The sequence below is a fragment of the Xyrauchen texanus genome, chromosome 50, assembly GCF_025860055.1.
Source record: "Xyrauchen texanus isolate HMW12.3.18 chromosome 50, RBS_HiC_50CHRs, whole genome shotgun sequence".
Lineage (NCBI taxonomy): Eukaryota > Metazoa > Chordata > Actinopteri > Cypriniformes > Catostomidae > Xyrauchen > Xyrauchen texanus.
The window spans coordinates 12,442,412-12,456,183 of NC_068325.1; the positions used below are offsets into that span (position 1 = coordinate 12,442,412).

General features: G+C 36.5%; 1 protein-coding gene across 1 annotated transcript; it reads left to right on the top strand.

Annotated features, from left to right (window-relative positions):
- The first annotated feature begins 6,901 nt into the window (after window positions 1-6,901).
- On the top strand, window positions 6,902-9,655 carry LOC127641221 (muellerian-inhibiting factor-like). Its single transcript, XM_052124046.1, has 6 exons — window positions 6,902-7,288; window positions 7,431-7,603; window positions 8,056-8,173; window positions 8,251-8,395; window positions 8,650-9,095; window positions 9,208-9,655. The coding sequence occupies exons 1-6, from the start codon at window positions 6,994-6,996 to the stop codon at window positions 9,627-9,629; spliced, it is 1,599 nt and encodes a 532-aa protein (XP_051980006.1). The 5' UTR covers window positions 6,902-6,993; the 3' UTR covers window positions 9,630-9,655.
- Window positions 9,656-13,772: the final 4,117 nt, after the last annotated feature.

Here is a 13,772-nt window from a genome sequence, read left to right on the forward strand (position 1 = left end):
ATGTATCTGTTAGGACCTATTTAATCAGGTTAGTTACTCTTAAATTGCTGGATCTTATCAATCACTACATTTACCGTAACTTTAGGTGTTTGGTTTAGGTCTCTTAATACTCAAGCTTCCATTTCCTTATGTTACTGCTGAATTTTTTTTAATACAACGCACATATTTTGTTCAATCGGGGTGAAGTGTCTTACACGGTACAGGCATATTCAGGTGAATTGTGGTGCTGAACCATTCTTGCAGGTTTCCATTGGATTTCCACTAATTTCATGGTGCTTTCCGCAACCTGGAAAACCAGCACACATTTACACAAACACACATACACACTGATAAATAGATGTACACACACTGGGAAAATTCAGAATAAATATGGTAAAAAAAAAAAACTAAAGAAAAAACTACTGGGCAACTTTAACTCATCTTCGTTTTGTTTTATTCCTTTGTGTAATTTTTTTTTTGTACTGTGAATGGTAGTGTCTTTCAGACTGTATAATTGTACATAATTTGGTTTATTTATCATTTATATTTTCTGTCATTTGTTTTTGATGGTGATTGCTCTTTTGTATAGGAGCAGAGCACAACATGTGCAAAGTGTATGAACTTGACTCAGTCTAAACAATATGGTGCTACAATCTGTACAACTTTAGACTGTGCTTATTTATATTAAGAACATCAACACACAAAAAAAATTATTAATAAAGATTCTTGGTGCTTTTAAACGGGAATGATTTCAAGCCTTGCGGAATTTATTTTTCCAATATTTATTATGTTATCGTATAATTTGGCGCCCAGCTTAAAGCAGTCATTGCTTGTTTGGATAGTGCTGATTATTTTATAGAAGAAACACCTTTTGGTCTTAATCTAACATACTTAAATAAGCATGGAAGTTCACCATGCTTTGCAGAACTTTATAAGTGAGGTGATATAAGAGTGTGATAAAATAAAAATTTAATGAAGTATTTACTTCAATGGTGCTCGCATCTGAACTTGACCTGTATGACAAGTAGTGAATGCTTAGAGCTACTACATCTTGACTGTTTGAGCCTGTATGAAATGGAAAACAGGTGCCAATGGCGTTTTATTTTTACTATCTATTATATTAAAACTTTCATTTGTTACAAAGATGAAAATGTGTGCTAAGCCTATTTGCCTACATTTCTGGGCCCAAACGGCTCGGTGCTGTTTTCACAATGTAATTAATAATCACAGCTTCGTCTTACTAAAATTGGTGCTGTTGTTTAAACGGATGTCTAATATCTCCCATACCAAAACCTACAATCCACTATCAAAGCCTGTCCTACAGCGTGTTGTGTAACTTATAGTTAGAGCCTGTTGTGTTTTGTGGTGAGGTGAAGTTCCGATGTGACTAATTGTAGAGATGGCTAGTGTTCCGTCAGTGGGCTAGTACTGTGGTCGACCGATACTGATAGTTAAGATGTAATTCAGATACTTAATGAGCACTTTATTAGGAAACCTGTGGTGCTTATAAAGTGTCTGACATGGTCTTCTGCTGTTGAAGGCCATCTGCCTCGGTTCGTGTTCACTCTGAAATGCTATTCTACTCATTACAATTGTACAGAGTGGTTATCTGAGTTACTGTAGCCTTTCTGTCAGCTCGAACCAGTCTGGCCATTCTCCGTTGACCTCTCTCATCGAGGCATTTCCATCCACAGAAATGCCGATCACTGGATGTTTCTTGTTTTTGAAACCATTCTGACTAAACTCTAGAGCAGTGGATCCCAACCCTGTTCCTGGAGGCACCATAACATTTTGTACATATCCATTATCTGATGCACCCAATTCAGGTCGTGGAGTCTCCACTAACGAGCTAATGAGTTTACTCAGGTGTGTTTGATAAGGGAGATATCCAAAATGTTAAGTGTTGAGGGGCCTCCAGGAACAGGGTTGGGAACCACTGCTCTAGAGACTGTTGTGTGTGAAAATCCCAGGAGATCTGCAGTTATAGAAATACTCAAACAGACCATATGGCACCAACAATCATACCACGATCGAGATCACAACTTTTTTCCCATTCTGATGGTTGATGTGAACATTAACTGAAGCTCCTGAACCATATCTGCGTGATTTTATGCACTGCACTGCACGATTGGCCGATTCAGTAAATCGCATGAATAAGTAGGTGTACAGGTGTTCCTTATAAAGTGCTCCGTGAGAATAGATAAAACAATTTGATGACAAATGGGACACACAATTTCTTATGTGAAAAAACACTTTACTGGAAAATTTATGAAAACAAATCATCCATTGACGAGGCTATTTTGAAATTGTTACTTGTGGTAATTGGCCCAAAATGGCCAAATATCCTACCTGGCATATCGGTCTATCACTGGCTAGTACAACATTGTCAAAATAGTAATTGCCGTGCAACATCATCAGCGGGAGTGCAGTTCCTTAAATTTTGCATCCTTTTTTCTTCATTGTGTTTTGTTTTTGTCTCAAAGTCAACCTCATCTAAGCTTTATAGTCAAAATGCTGTTTAATAGACTATGCTGTAAAATGATATAAAAACATTGTGTAATTTCTGTCTAACTATAGATGATATAGGATATTGACCAGTAAATGAATCCATTGTTACCAGCACTGAGGGTCCTTTTTTTTTTGGGTAGAAATTAATAGTCATTGTTAATGTTTCCTGTTTTAATGGCCAATTTGTGTTTTGATATCTTTGCAACTGTTTATGATTTCATTATCCTGACAGTTTGAAAACTCTTTAGAACAGGAAGGTGCTCTCCTGCACTTTAAACAAGGAAAATGCAGCTATGAAATTCATGCGCCTCTCGCATTGTGCTAGCGAGAGGTAAACATTTAATAAACATCAATGCAAGCTTGGCTTGTTATTGTGATGTCTCTTTCTAAATCCTTTGTCCATCCAGACATCTCATGTTGGAGTGGAAATTAACTTAAGCTTTTCTTGAAATTGACTTTGAACTATTTAATATAAAAACAATTCATAATTCTTGCTGATGTTGCATTTTCTCAGGTATATGTACAAGGTTAGATGTGCATTCCAAAAGGCAACTCCAGTCCTTTGGCATGTTTCCATAGATTAATGATTATGTCCAAATATAAATATGTAAATTCACAAAGGTTCTGTCTAGTGTCTCAGGAACATCAGTTCTGACTTTAATAGAGTTGCATATTGGAAGGGAATGTTAAAAATATTGGCTGTCTTCCTGTAGCTGACATATATAAATGAGAATTGATGGGTTGCCCTTAGAAGTTTGCTTTACTGTGCATTGTTTACCTGTGATCGCAATGTCCATCTGCGTATCAGCGCTTACTATCTTTCAGTCATAAATCTCCAATCCAAATTCATCCCTTTTAAGTTATGAAAAATGCTTGTATTACTCAAATACTTTGTAATACTTGCATTCCTATTTTCAGTGAATCACAAATTATATTTTGTAATTGTTTAGCAAAACAGTCATAGGATTATTGTGCAGTAATAGCAAACTCTTAGAGCCGCCAGATTTGTGTCACTGTGTTTGGTGCTTTGATCTTAAGTTAAAATGACAGCCTAAATGAGTGGATAAAAGCTTTTAAATCCCAGTTTTCTGTTAACAAAATTAATAAAGTGTTTCTAATGAAAAGCTGCTTGATCTTTTTATTTCTTTACTTTATAATAATGAATGAATATTAATGTTGGCCTTGAAAGGGGTGCAGTAATGATTCAACTGACTATAAACCACTTAAAAACCAATTTACATGTATCGTTGTTTTCATTTAAATTGAGTTATAACATGTCTTATACAGTATAAGAGAAATGATGACTGCAATCTCAGTTAGCCAAATGGCACATTGGATTCTCTTCAGTACTATTTCGTTTACATATATCTGCACTTTTGTAAAGTACTTCGGAGTAGAAAATAATGGCTTTAAATATAACAGGCTCCAAGTTCACCAGAGGTAACACTAATCACACTAATGGTGACTTCACGCAAATTACAACTATCAACCAGCTACAACAAAACAACAACAATAGTCATAAGTCTTTCTTAAGAAGACAAGGATTCCATGGGTGTATATTCCACACAGCAGCTTTTGTATTGATCATTTTGAGTAAGTTGTACTCAAAGCAAAAGTTTAAAGAACGTAAATATTTGAGTTATGATTCCAAAATGTGACATTTCAAATACTGTTTAATGAGGACCAATATTTTTATTAATGACAACTTCAGGTTTTAGAGAGTAATGATAACTTAATTAAAACTAGTAAGAATAGTAAAGCTTAAGTTGAGTCAACTATTTTTCATTTTATTTATTAGAGCTAACTTCGTATTTGTAGTGTATTTATTAGTATTGAAAGGAATACTTAATAATGTTAAAAATATAAGATCATTGAGGTCATTTGGACCCCCTCACAAAAACCTCAAATAAACATGAGATATGAAAGAGATTCGCCTTGAACTGTTTCAAATGCTTTTAAAACATAGACCCCGGTGTTTTGGGAAATACTTCTTACTGGATTACACTTGTTGTGGTGTTTGCCAGTTGGTTTGCATTGCGCTTGTTTGGAATAGACAAAAGCAAAGTCCCAGAATATGTGTCCTTCCAACAAAGGTGCCCTTAAAGGTAGATTGAGACCCTTGCAGATTTATTAATATTCTCATCTTGAACTATTTAAAAGTATTCATAAAGTTCTTTAAAAATCTTCTACAATATGGAAACCAGAGATAACTTGTTTGTCTGCTCTCTAATTCTGAACATTAGAGAAATACTTATTTTTCTTTCATTAAGAATTCCAGATATGGTAAACTATCTAGCATTTTGTCCTCTGTTATTTGTGCTTGTTCTCAGCCATTCTTTTGGCCAATATATCCTTGCCTTATCTCTTGGGACTGGTCAAATACCTAGAGTGCTACAGAGACCTTGACTGTCTGGAAAACATGTGCAGCTGCGTGTCTTCGAGAGGCAGGGTTAGGAGTTTGAGAGTATTTCAGTAACATCAGATACCAAGGACAAATAGCCTGCAAACTTTATTTTCAATACCTAAAATTATACTGAATGCTTTTAGCTATTCATATTTATGCACTTGGCAGACACTTCTCCAAAGTTACTTACAGTGCCTTGAGAGTACACTTTAACAGTTTGAATGACCTTGCTGTAAGTTGCATTAAGCAAATTAAGTAAATAAACTGCCCTAAAACAACCTTAAAACACATACTTCAAACACTCATTGCAGGAAGATGGCCCTATCCTAACCATATAGAGCCTATAAAGCTGAGTAGCCTGCCAGGAACAACTCAGGACACCTTTCAGGTATCTGTGATTCAAACCTAGGTCCCTATGAGCACAATGGCTTTTACTTGTTACCGGAACATTCGCTACCCAATATACCACAAATGGTCATGTTAAGAAGGTAATTTTCTTCTTGTGAAATGTCTTGCAAGATAATTTTTTTACATGTATACATTTGAAGTCCTGGAGCAACCATGCTTCTAGCTTACCCCAAACCGAACCCTTACCTTGGTAGCAGCAAGCGCAAATCTTGAGAGAGCTTCACAAAATGAGATACTGCTGAATCTAGATGTAATACTGCCATGACTCCAACAAGTTGGTCACATTTAGCTTTACGCTTTATATTTTGAGTGTTATAAAGAAACTCATTGCTAAAAGTATTACCTCATTCATTGTAAATATTCAGTGTAGCTATGTACGAAGCACTACCCACACTGCAAATCTCAACATTTGTGTAGGGAAATTTCTTTGCCATCAGATGAAATTACTGATTGTGCAGATTTCCATTTGAGATGATTGTATTTTGCCTGCAGAATTTCAGTGCAAAGGTAAATGTGACTGAGCCTTAATTACAAAGAAAGTCCCTCTGGAGTAAACTTAGGTTAAGTGACTTGTTTAAGGGGACAGTGATCATAGATCACTCCTAGTGGGGTTTGAACCTTTTGGTTGAACCTAACCTTTTGGTTACTTGCCCAGATTTTTTCCACAATCTATATACAGTATATTAGCATTCAAGAGGTTATAAACAAGTCTAGAATGTAATATAGTAATGGGGTACAAAATATATTTTCTCACAGCCAGAGTCGAGCAATACAGGACAACACAAAAGACTACTTACAATATACAGGAACATAATGTACCTCAAAAGACACAAGGACACAAATAATTTAGGACATGTAACTGCATCCCAGGGGAATGAAATTAAAAAGGGATGTACTATGAAAAGAAAGAACTTTGATACAGTTTACCTTTTCAAGACTCTAGGATCAAACTGTTATCATCCTCACACTACAGCTGTGTGTTTGTGGTCTACACAGTAGTTTATTGTCTGTATGGGTTCCTCAGCTTATCAAAGCTCCAAGGCATGTGATATTCATTCACTATCCTTTGACATGCACACATCAACCCGCATACCTCAAATACCCCCATTACTCCAAGGACGAGCTTTCTTTGTGGGTTGGCTCCTCTCAGGAAACCGGGAGGTGTGTATAAAGCACATCCCCATCGCTGACCCGCCCCAAAACAAGTGTTAGACTTCTTTGTGATTGAATCAGAGAAGATGCTTGACCAGACAAGATTTGGGATGATGCTGTTGCTGTCTTTGACTGTGGTGGATGGGTCATACGGTACCACAGTGGAACAGGACAACAGACCGAAGATCACCCCACTTTCTGGTCAGTTCTTTCTAATTTCTTCTTGTTTCGACACATTTTTTGTGTAATTTTTGCATTGTTTTACATCTTGCAGATCAGTGTACCCATTATCGTAAATTTTCAGAGTGATTTTGCTATTAATTTGATGTCTTAATTTTGGAGATGATCCCTGTAGTTTTGGCAGGTACGTAGGAACTATTTGAAAAGTGGGGGCATATTAGGGCTTGCGTGTTGAACACCGACGAAATAGTGAAAGGATGTACAGTCATTTCGAACTTTCAGAGGCACGAGTCCTTCACAAATAATGGTTGATTCACCCTTCATCAACAGGACGCAATAGAGATGAGCGGGAAAATGGAGATATGGGGCATGTGCCCCACAGTGCCAATGAACAGCCAACTGACCAATCAACACATGCCACTGAAGACGTACCAATGCAAGATGAGCAAACAGCTCACAATCATGCAATAGATGATTTCCTGACAGCCCTGAAAGATGGCTGGAACAGGGAGAGTGAACAGCCAACGGAGTTCCAGCGCTTCGGAATGTGTTCGCAACATGATGCAATACCAGATTTCCAGGTTTCTGCTTTAACACGCCTAGCTGAGAGTGCACACCAACAAAGTAATGGACTTAAAGTTGTACATGCTTCAAAAGGTAAATATATTTTCTTCTGCTTCGTAAATTGGATTTCAAATTTTAATTGTATTTTATAGCTGTATATTCATTCTTGACGACAAGTTACGCTAATGTTAGTTGACATGAATTTTAATCAATCTTTTTATTGTGGATTTCTCAGTAGATATTTGGGATGCTGAGAAAGAGGGAGAGATTACTTTGGCCCTCACATTCCCAAGGCAAGCCCAGCCAACCAACCTGGCCTCCTTGATGCTCCTGTTCAGTGTGGATTCCATCAAGGGAGATGGTTTGAGAATGACATTCAGCAGTCATTCTATTCATCCATATAAACAGGTTATCCTCATGATTTTCGTTTAAGCAATTACATCACTTATTTTTACTGTAATAGGATATGGAAGCACTGGAAATTATGGGTAATATGGGAAGAGAAGATCAGAAGTGTTTTGAGACAGATTTTAACTTGAGCACCACCAATTCAATTGACCTCATTCATGCAAAACAAATTTTTGTTAGTTTGTAAAACTATTCTGCAACAATTTATATAAAAATGAAAGAGGTCCATTGTGTTGGGGATTGTGCATTAACCAGTACACCACAACTCTTACATGATGATAATTTTCACTAAAGCATGTTTTTTATGCATATTTTTGGTGAGATAGTAGTAGTAGTAGTAGTCCTTTATTGTCACATAGTAAACCAGTGAAATTGGCCATCGACCTGTCCATACAAACATACATATGAGAGAATTTGTTATGGTGTGTTTTCTCTGTTTCTCTCTCTTCCAGACGATTTGCATTTCCAAGAGCATGAATTTTCTTTTCCTTACTGGTGGACAGAGAGAGCATAATACTCACAGTCACCTTAAACTGAGACTTGCAGTTGAGACACTGAAGACTGAAAACAGTAAGACCTTTCTCCTTCCAAAATACACTTCTCAAGCCTCCCTTAACAATTGCCTTTTAACTGTTTTCTCATTTTAGGTCAGAAACCCAGTCTATCTGAGCTTCAGGAAGTCCTAATGAGAAAAGTGGATGGCAACAACATTACAATGAGGCCGATGTTACTTTTCCTCTCTGACCGTGGAAATAGTGATGAGCATAGGACACCTCATTTAAAATTCCATGGGTAAATTATTCACTTGCAGGAGGTTCATAATGGACGCCATTTGCTGAATTAAACATGCAACACTACATTTGTCACAACAATATAGCATACTACTGTTTGAAACAGTAATAATTATATAATGCATTCTGTTTAACACACTATTTTTTTAATTATTAGGCAGTATACAGTACATCCTGCACAGTTTTCAATAAGCAGAAAGCTAGTATTTCATTCCGAAAATAACCGATATTTTGTTTTTTGTTTTATTTGTCCAGAGTTCCTCTGGATCATAGACCTTCACCTGGCCCTCTTCCCCCATCCAGAACTTTTGTTTTCCTGTGCGAGCTGAAGAAGCTCTTCGATGACATCCAGCCAGAGAAAGAGGCGCCAACACCTCAAGAAGATGCGAGCACTGTCTCTTTGGATGCACTGGATTCCCTTCCACCCCTCACCCTAGGAGTGTCATCCTCCGAGTCCCTCCTTTCGGGACTGGTTAATTCCTCTACTCCAACTGCATTTGTCTTCCCCCAAAGGCAGCAAAGCCTGCAGACTCACCGAGTGGAGCTGACACTGGAGTCTCCTCTACTTTCTGTGCTCAGACAACGGCTGGATGAAGCCATTGCTCAGGTGAAAAAGGAGGCAGGGCAAATGGTAATTGACAGGCTTCAGAAGCTGTGTGAGCTTAGTGCCCTTCCCCCAGATGGAGATGATGATAAAGCAAGTGAGTACAGCAGCTTTTTTATATGCCTATATGTTATAATTGCATTAATAAGTATATACAGCAGAAGCAGAGGATAGAGATTTTAATACTGGTCCCCATGATTCATTTATAGTCAGTCAAGACTATAAAGAGGCACAATACCGGGCTGTTTTGCTGCTGAAGGCTTTGCAGACAGTGCTCCGTACCTTGGAGGTGGAACGGGCCCAGAGAACAGCCAGAGCAGATGAGGACGGCCCAACAATGCCCAGTCAGTGTCGACTTCAGAGCTTGACCGTTTCTTTGAGGAAGTACTATTTTGAGCCCTCAATGGCAAACATTAACAACTGCGTTGGAGCCTGCGTCTTCCCAGTGGACAATGGCATCAACCACGCCATCCTCCTGAACCACCATATCGAGAGCGGCCAGTTTGTCACTCGTTCTCCCTGCTGTGTGCCAGTGGACTATATTGACCTGCATGTGATTGAGCTGGAGAGCGTGGGCACCCAGATCGCCCAGAAGCGGAATGTGGTGGCGACCATGTGTGGGTGTCGCTGATGGCCTCCTTTGATCTAAGAAATGCACTTATTCATGTCTATATTGCAATATATGAATAAAACTTCACAGATCTGCATAAACTGCATTTATTTTTGCCTGTCAATACACAACAAAGCCTCTCATTTTGCTAAATTGATGCAAACAGACCTGGTACATATTTAAAGGAATATTCCGGGTTCAACAGCATTTGTGGCATAATATTAATTACCTGAAAAATTAGATTTGACTCGTCCCTCCTTTTCTTTAAAGCAAAAAATAAAGTAATAAAGTCACTTACTAAACTTATTTGTGTAAAGTTATATGATGTAATGTCAACAAACTCTGTTGTTTGAGTTCAACTTGCATTGAACCCAGAATATTCCTTTAAATTTGAAAAATAAGATGTAATTTGAATTGTAAATTAGGTGATTAAAGCAAAAATATATACAATACATTTTAGATCACTTTGGGTTGTATGAAATAATTAGACGTGCTGTTAAGGATTATTTGCATCTGTGTGGACTCATCAAAATATTTTACTGTGTTTGAATAAAGTAAATACAAAGCATTTTCCTTGCATCAATTCTATGTATAATGAATGAATATAAATTCACATTGATGTTTCAGATGGTTTTATATTGACATGAACACATTCACCTAAATCAGTTATTTTTGATTCAGAAATCCTCTTTGCACTCTTTTTTTTTATTATTATTTAATTTTACACAGATAATTCCTTCTCCTTGAGTAATCCTTTATCCATTTCCTTGTTATGGATCTTTCGTGGCACTACCTTGTTTCCGGCTTTCTGTCTTGCTGTTCTTTTCTTTCTAAACTCCTCGATTTTATCCTCAGATCCCCAGTTCCAAAATGCAAAGGTGTCCCACCATGAACCAGGCTACAGGAAAAAACCCACAAGGTTTCAGAAATGGTTAACTACCTGCACATTTTTCAAACCAAACACAATCATACGAGCCTTACCTCTTGCAGATCTCCACTCTGAAGCTCTGATCCAGTTTCTTCTGTCTCTTCAAAGAATGGCTCTAGTGTCTCTGTTACACAGTAAGACACCATTAGTACTTATTAAAGGGCTCCACGAAATACTTCATTGTTAGTGGTTTATCGCTGCATTCAAATGTTTTTGTATAATGACCACTTTCCTACATAACACTGTTAATTTCATGCCTCTCGAATCTCTCTATGGTCTTCTCACATAATAAAATAACTTTCATTTAAACAAATATGTTATGTCCGTTTATTTATTTGTTTGGTAAGTAGATGTGTAATAAGTGAAATCACTTAATACACCACTTCAGGTGATCTGATCTGGAAGGTCCAGTCTGGGTTTATTTTGCAACAATTACCAAAATGACAGTACATTGGATATCTCATATGCGCACACACACACACACACACACACACACACTCACGGCTCAGTTTTATGAATTCACCTTGTACTTTCTCTACTCCAGAGCTGACCACAATGATTATCATGGCTACTAATATGCAACGGTTCAAAGTGATGCCTTTCCATGGATTTTTGACCTTGCTCAAGGATTCCGCAGGAAATATGCGCCGATATTTCACTGTTGGTTGAAGAGGGCATGGTTAACTCTAACATCAGTCGCTTTGCAGATGCAGCATAAGACTGAATTTACATGCACTGTTAATACTAATAATTATCTGAAATTGTAAAAAATAAATTACTCAGAAGTTTTTTTTTGCCATTCTTACTTAGTTTTAATTAAGTTACCATTACTCTCTAAACCCTAAAGTTGTAATTAATAAAAACAATCATGTGGTCCTCATTAAACAGTATTTGAAATGTCACATTTTGAAATCATAACTCAAATATTTATGTTCTTTAATCTTTGGCTTTGTCAACTTACTCAAAATGATCAAGTACAAAATTGCCACCCTTGCCCTTAAATAAATGATAAATGTTTGGTCAAGACAAAGGAAATTGTGTAGAAATATAATAGCTGTTATTAAAAAAAACGTGTAGTTTTAATTGTTATGACTATTGCTGTTGTTTTGTTGTAGCTGGTTGATAGTTGTGATTTGTGTGAAGTCACCAATAGGGTGATTAATGTTACCTCTGGTGAACTTGGAGCCCGTTCTATTTAAGTAATCCTTCTTTACTCAATTTACTTTACAAAAGTGTAGATGTATGTGCATTAAGAAGTGCTCTGGAGAATCCAATGTGCCATTTGGCTAACCTAGAGTCCAGACATAATTTCCCTTATAAAGATGTGCTAAAAATCTATAAAAATATTTAAATAATAATAATAATAAAAAAACAGATTATAATATAATAACATATCAGTTAAGTTTATCTAACTACTTAACTTCACTTCAATATTTAAGTTCAGTTTACATGAACCGAATAAGTCTCTTTACTTAGAAAAAGCATGCACACCAATTGCCTTAAAAAATCGTAGTAAGCTCAACTAATTAAGATTTTACAGTGAGCAATAAATTTGCACATGCAATTACAGAGTCCACCCTCGACAGAGTCCACTCATATTAGTAGATCAAAGGGAAACATACTTGCTTTGATGATCCTTGCTGGAACTATCCAGGGACGTAAAGAATAAAACAAAGTTTGATGTTGACAGATTTCAACAGAATTTCATGCATAAATCCATTTTGCAACAACAATGTCTATGAACGTAATTTAATTGAGAACATTAAAACTAATTACAATGGTGTTATACACATATAAACTGTTGTAACAGAATTAAACACATACAGTCTAAACATTTAGGACAATCTGTAGCCAGCTGTAAATTAGATGTCTGAACTTACCGTGTAGCTGACAACAGTCTTTATGGTGAATAAGGTGAAAGTCTGATAAATGTAGTGCATATAATGTTAAATGTCAATTAAAAATAATTCAAAACTAAATTACAAGTAGTTTGTGGCTGAAAACACAAGGCTCTTACCAGGCAAAGCCCGAGTGGTTATACAGGAAGGATACTGGTTTCAAAGCCAATGTGTCAAACAGGGTTTCAAGTTCTTCAGAGCACCGATGGACAGGCACAGCTGAGAGTTTTTCATGACTTCAGCATGGTCCATTTTCAATTTTGAATTGAGTGTTAGTAGTAGTAATAATAATAATATTATATATATATATATATATATATATATATATATATATATATATATATATATATATTATTACTTTTATTCTTTTTATTTTTGTATGAAATCACTTAATATTTCTGTAACTTATTAATTACTTAATAATTACTTATTACTTATTTGTTTTGCTTTTTGCACCCTTGTTAGGCCTTGCACTGATGCTAGATGTAAATATCATAGGAGTTTTTTTAGGCACAAACATGGTCAAACTATAAGCATCACCACATTGTGATGTTTCTGCTCGGTGTATGTCTCTTACATATCTTCTGCTTGGGGAGGAAGAGTTAGTAATATGCATATTACTGAAGAGAGTGACCTCCTAAAAACCTGTTACCTGGAGATATTACTCTAGCTTTAATGTTGGGGATAGTGTAGTTTTCTACTCTGCTTCACTACAGATACCTGCATTCACTAGAGGAAAAGACAGTTGTCAGCATACGAGGTGGAACAAAATACAAAAATAGCTAATGTGTGTATTCATGTCAAAAGGGTTATCGGATTAGTTCGAAGGAAATTTCAGATTCTGAAAAGTAGGGCCATGCCCATCGAACACATGGCAACAAAACAAGGTGAGTCACTGTCGTTGATTGATAAGATTGGAGTTATTTGCTGAGCCTTGTCAAATTTATCCGTGAGTCTGTGGTCCCACTGGAGTAAGAAATTATAAAAACTAGAGGAACATGGCAAATAAATGGGTCATGGTTGGTAAAAGTAATGATCTACCAAGTGGTTGATTTGTCATTTCAATGTAAAAAGTAACAAAGACAGTAGTAGTGCAAACTAATAAAAAAAAGCTATGAAATAACAAACTTCTGATCATTAGCGATGATATAAATTTTTCAGTCTAAAAAAAATGCCTCTAAACAAATGTATAAATAAATTGACAATTGGTAGCTCAGTGGTAAAGAGGCTGGTTATAATACCTGGAGTCACTAGTTCGAATCGAGGGTGTGCTGAGTGACTCCAGCTAGGTCTCCTAAGCAACCAAATTGGCCCGGTTGCTAGGGAGGGTAGAGTCAC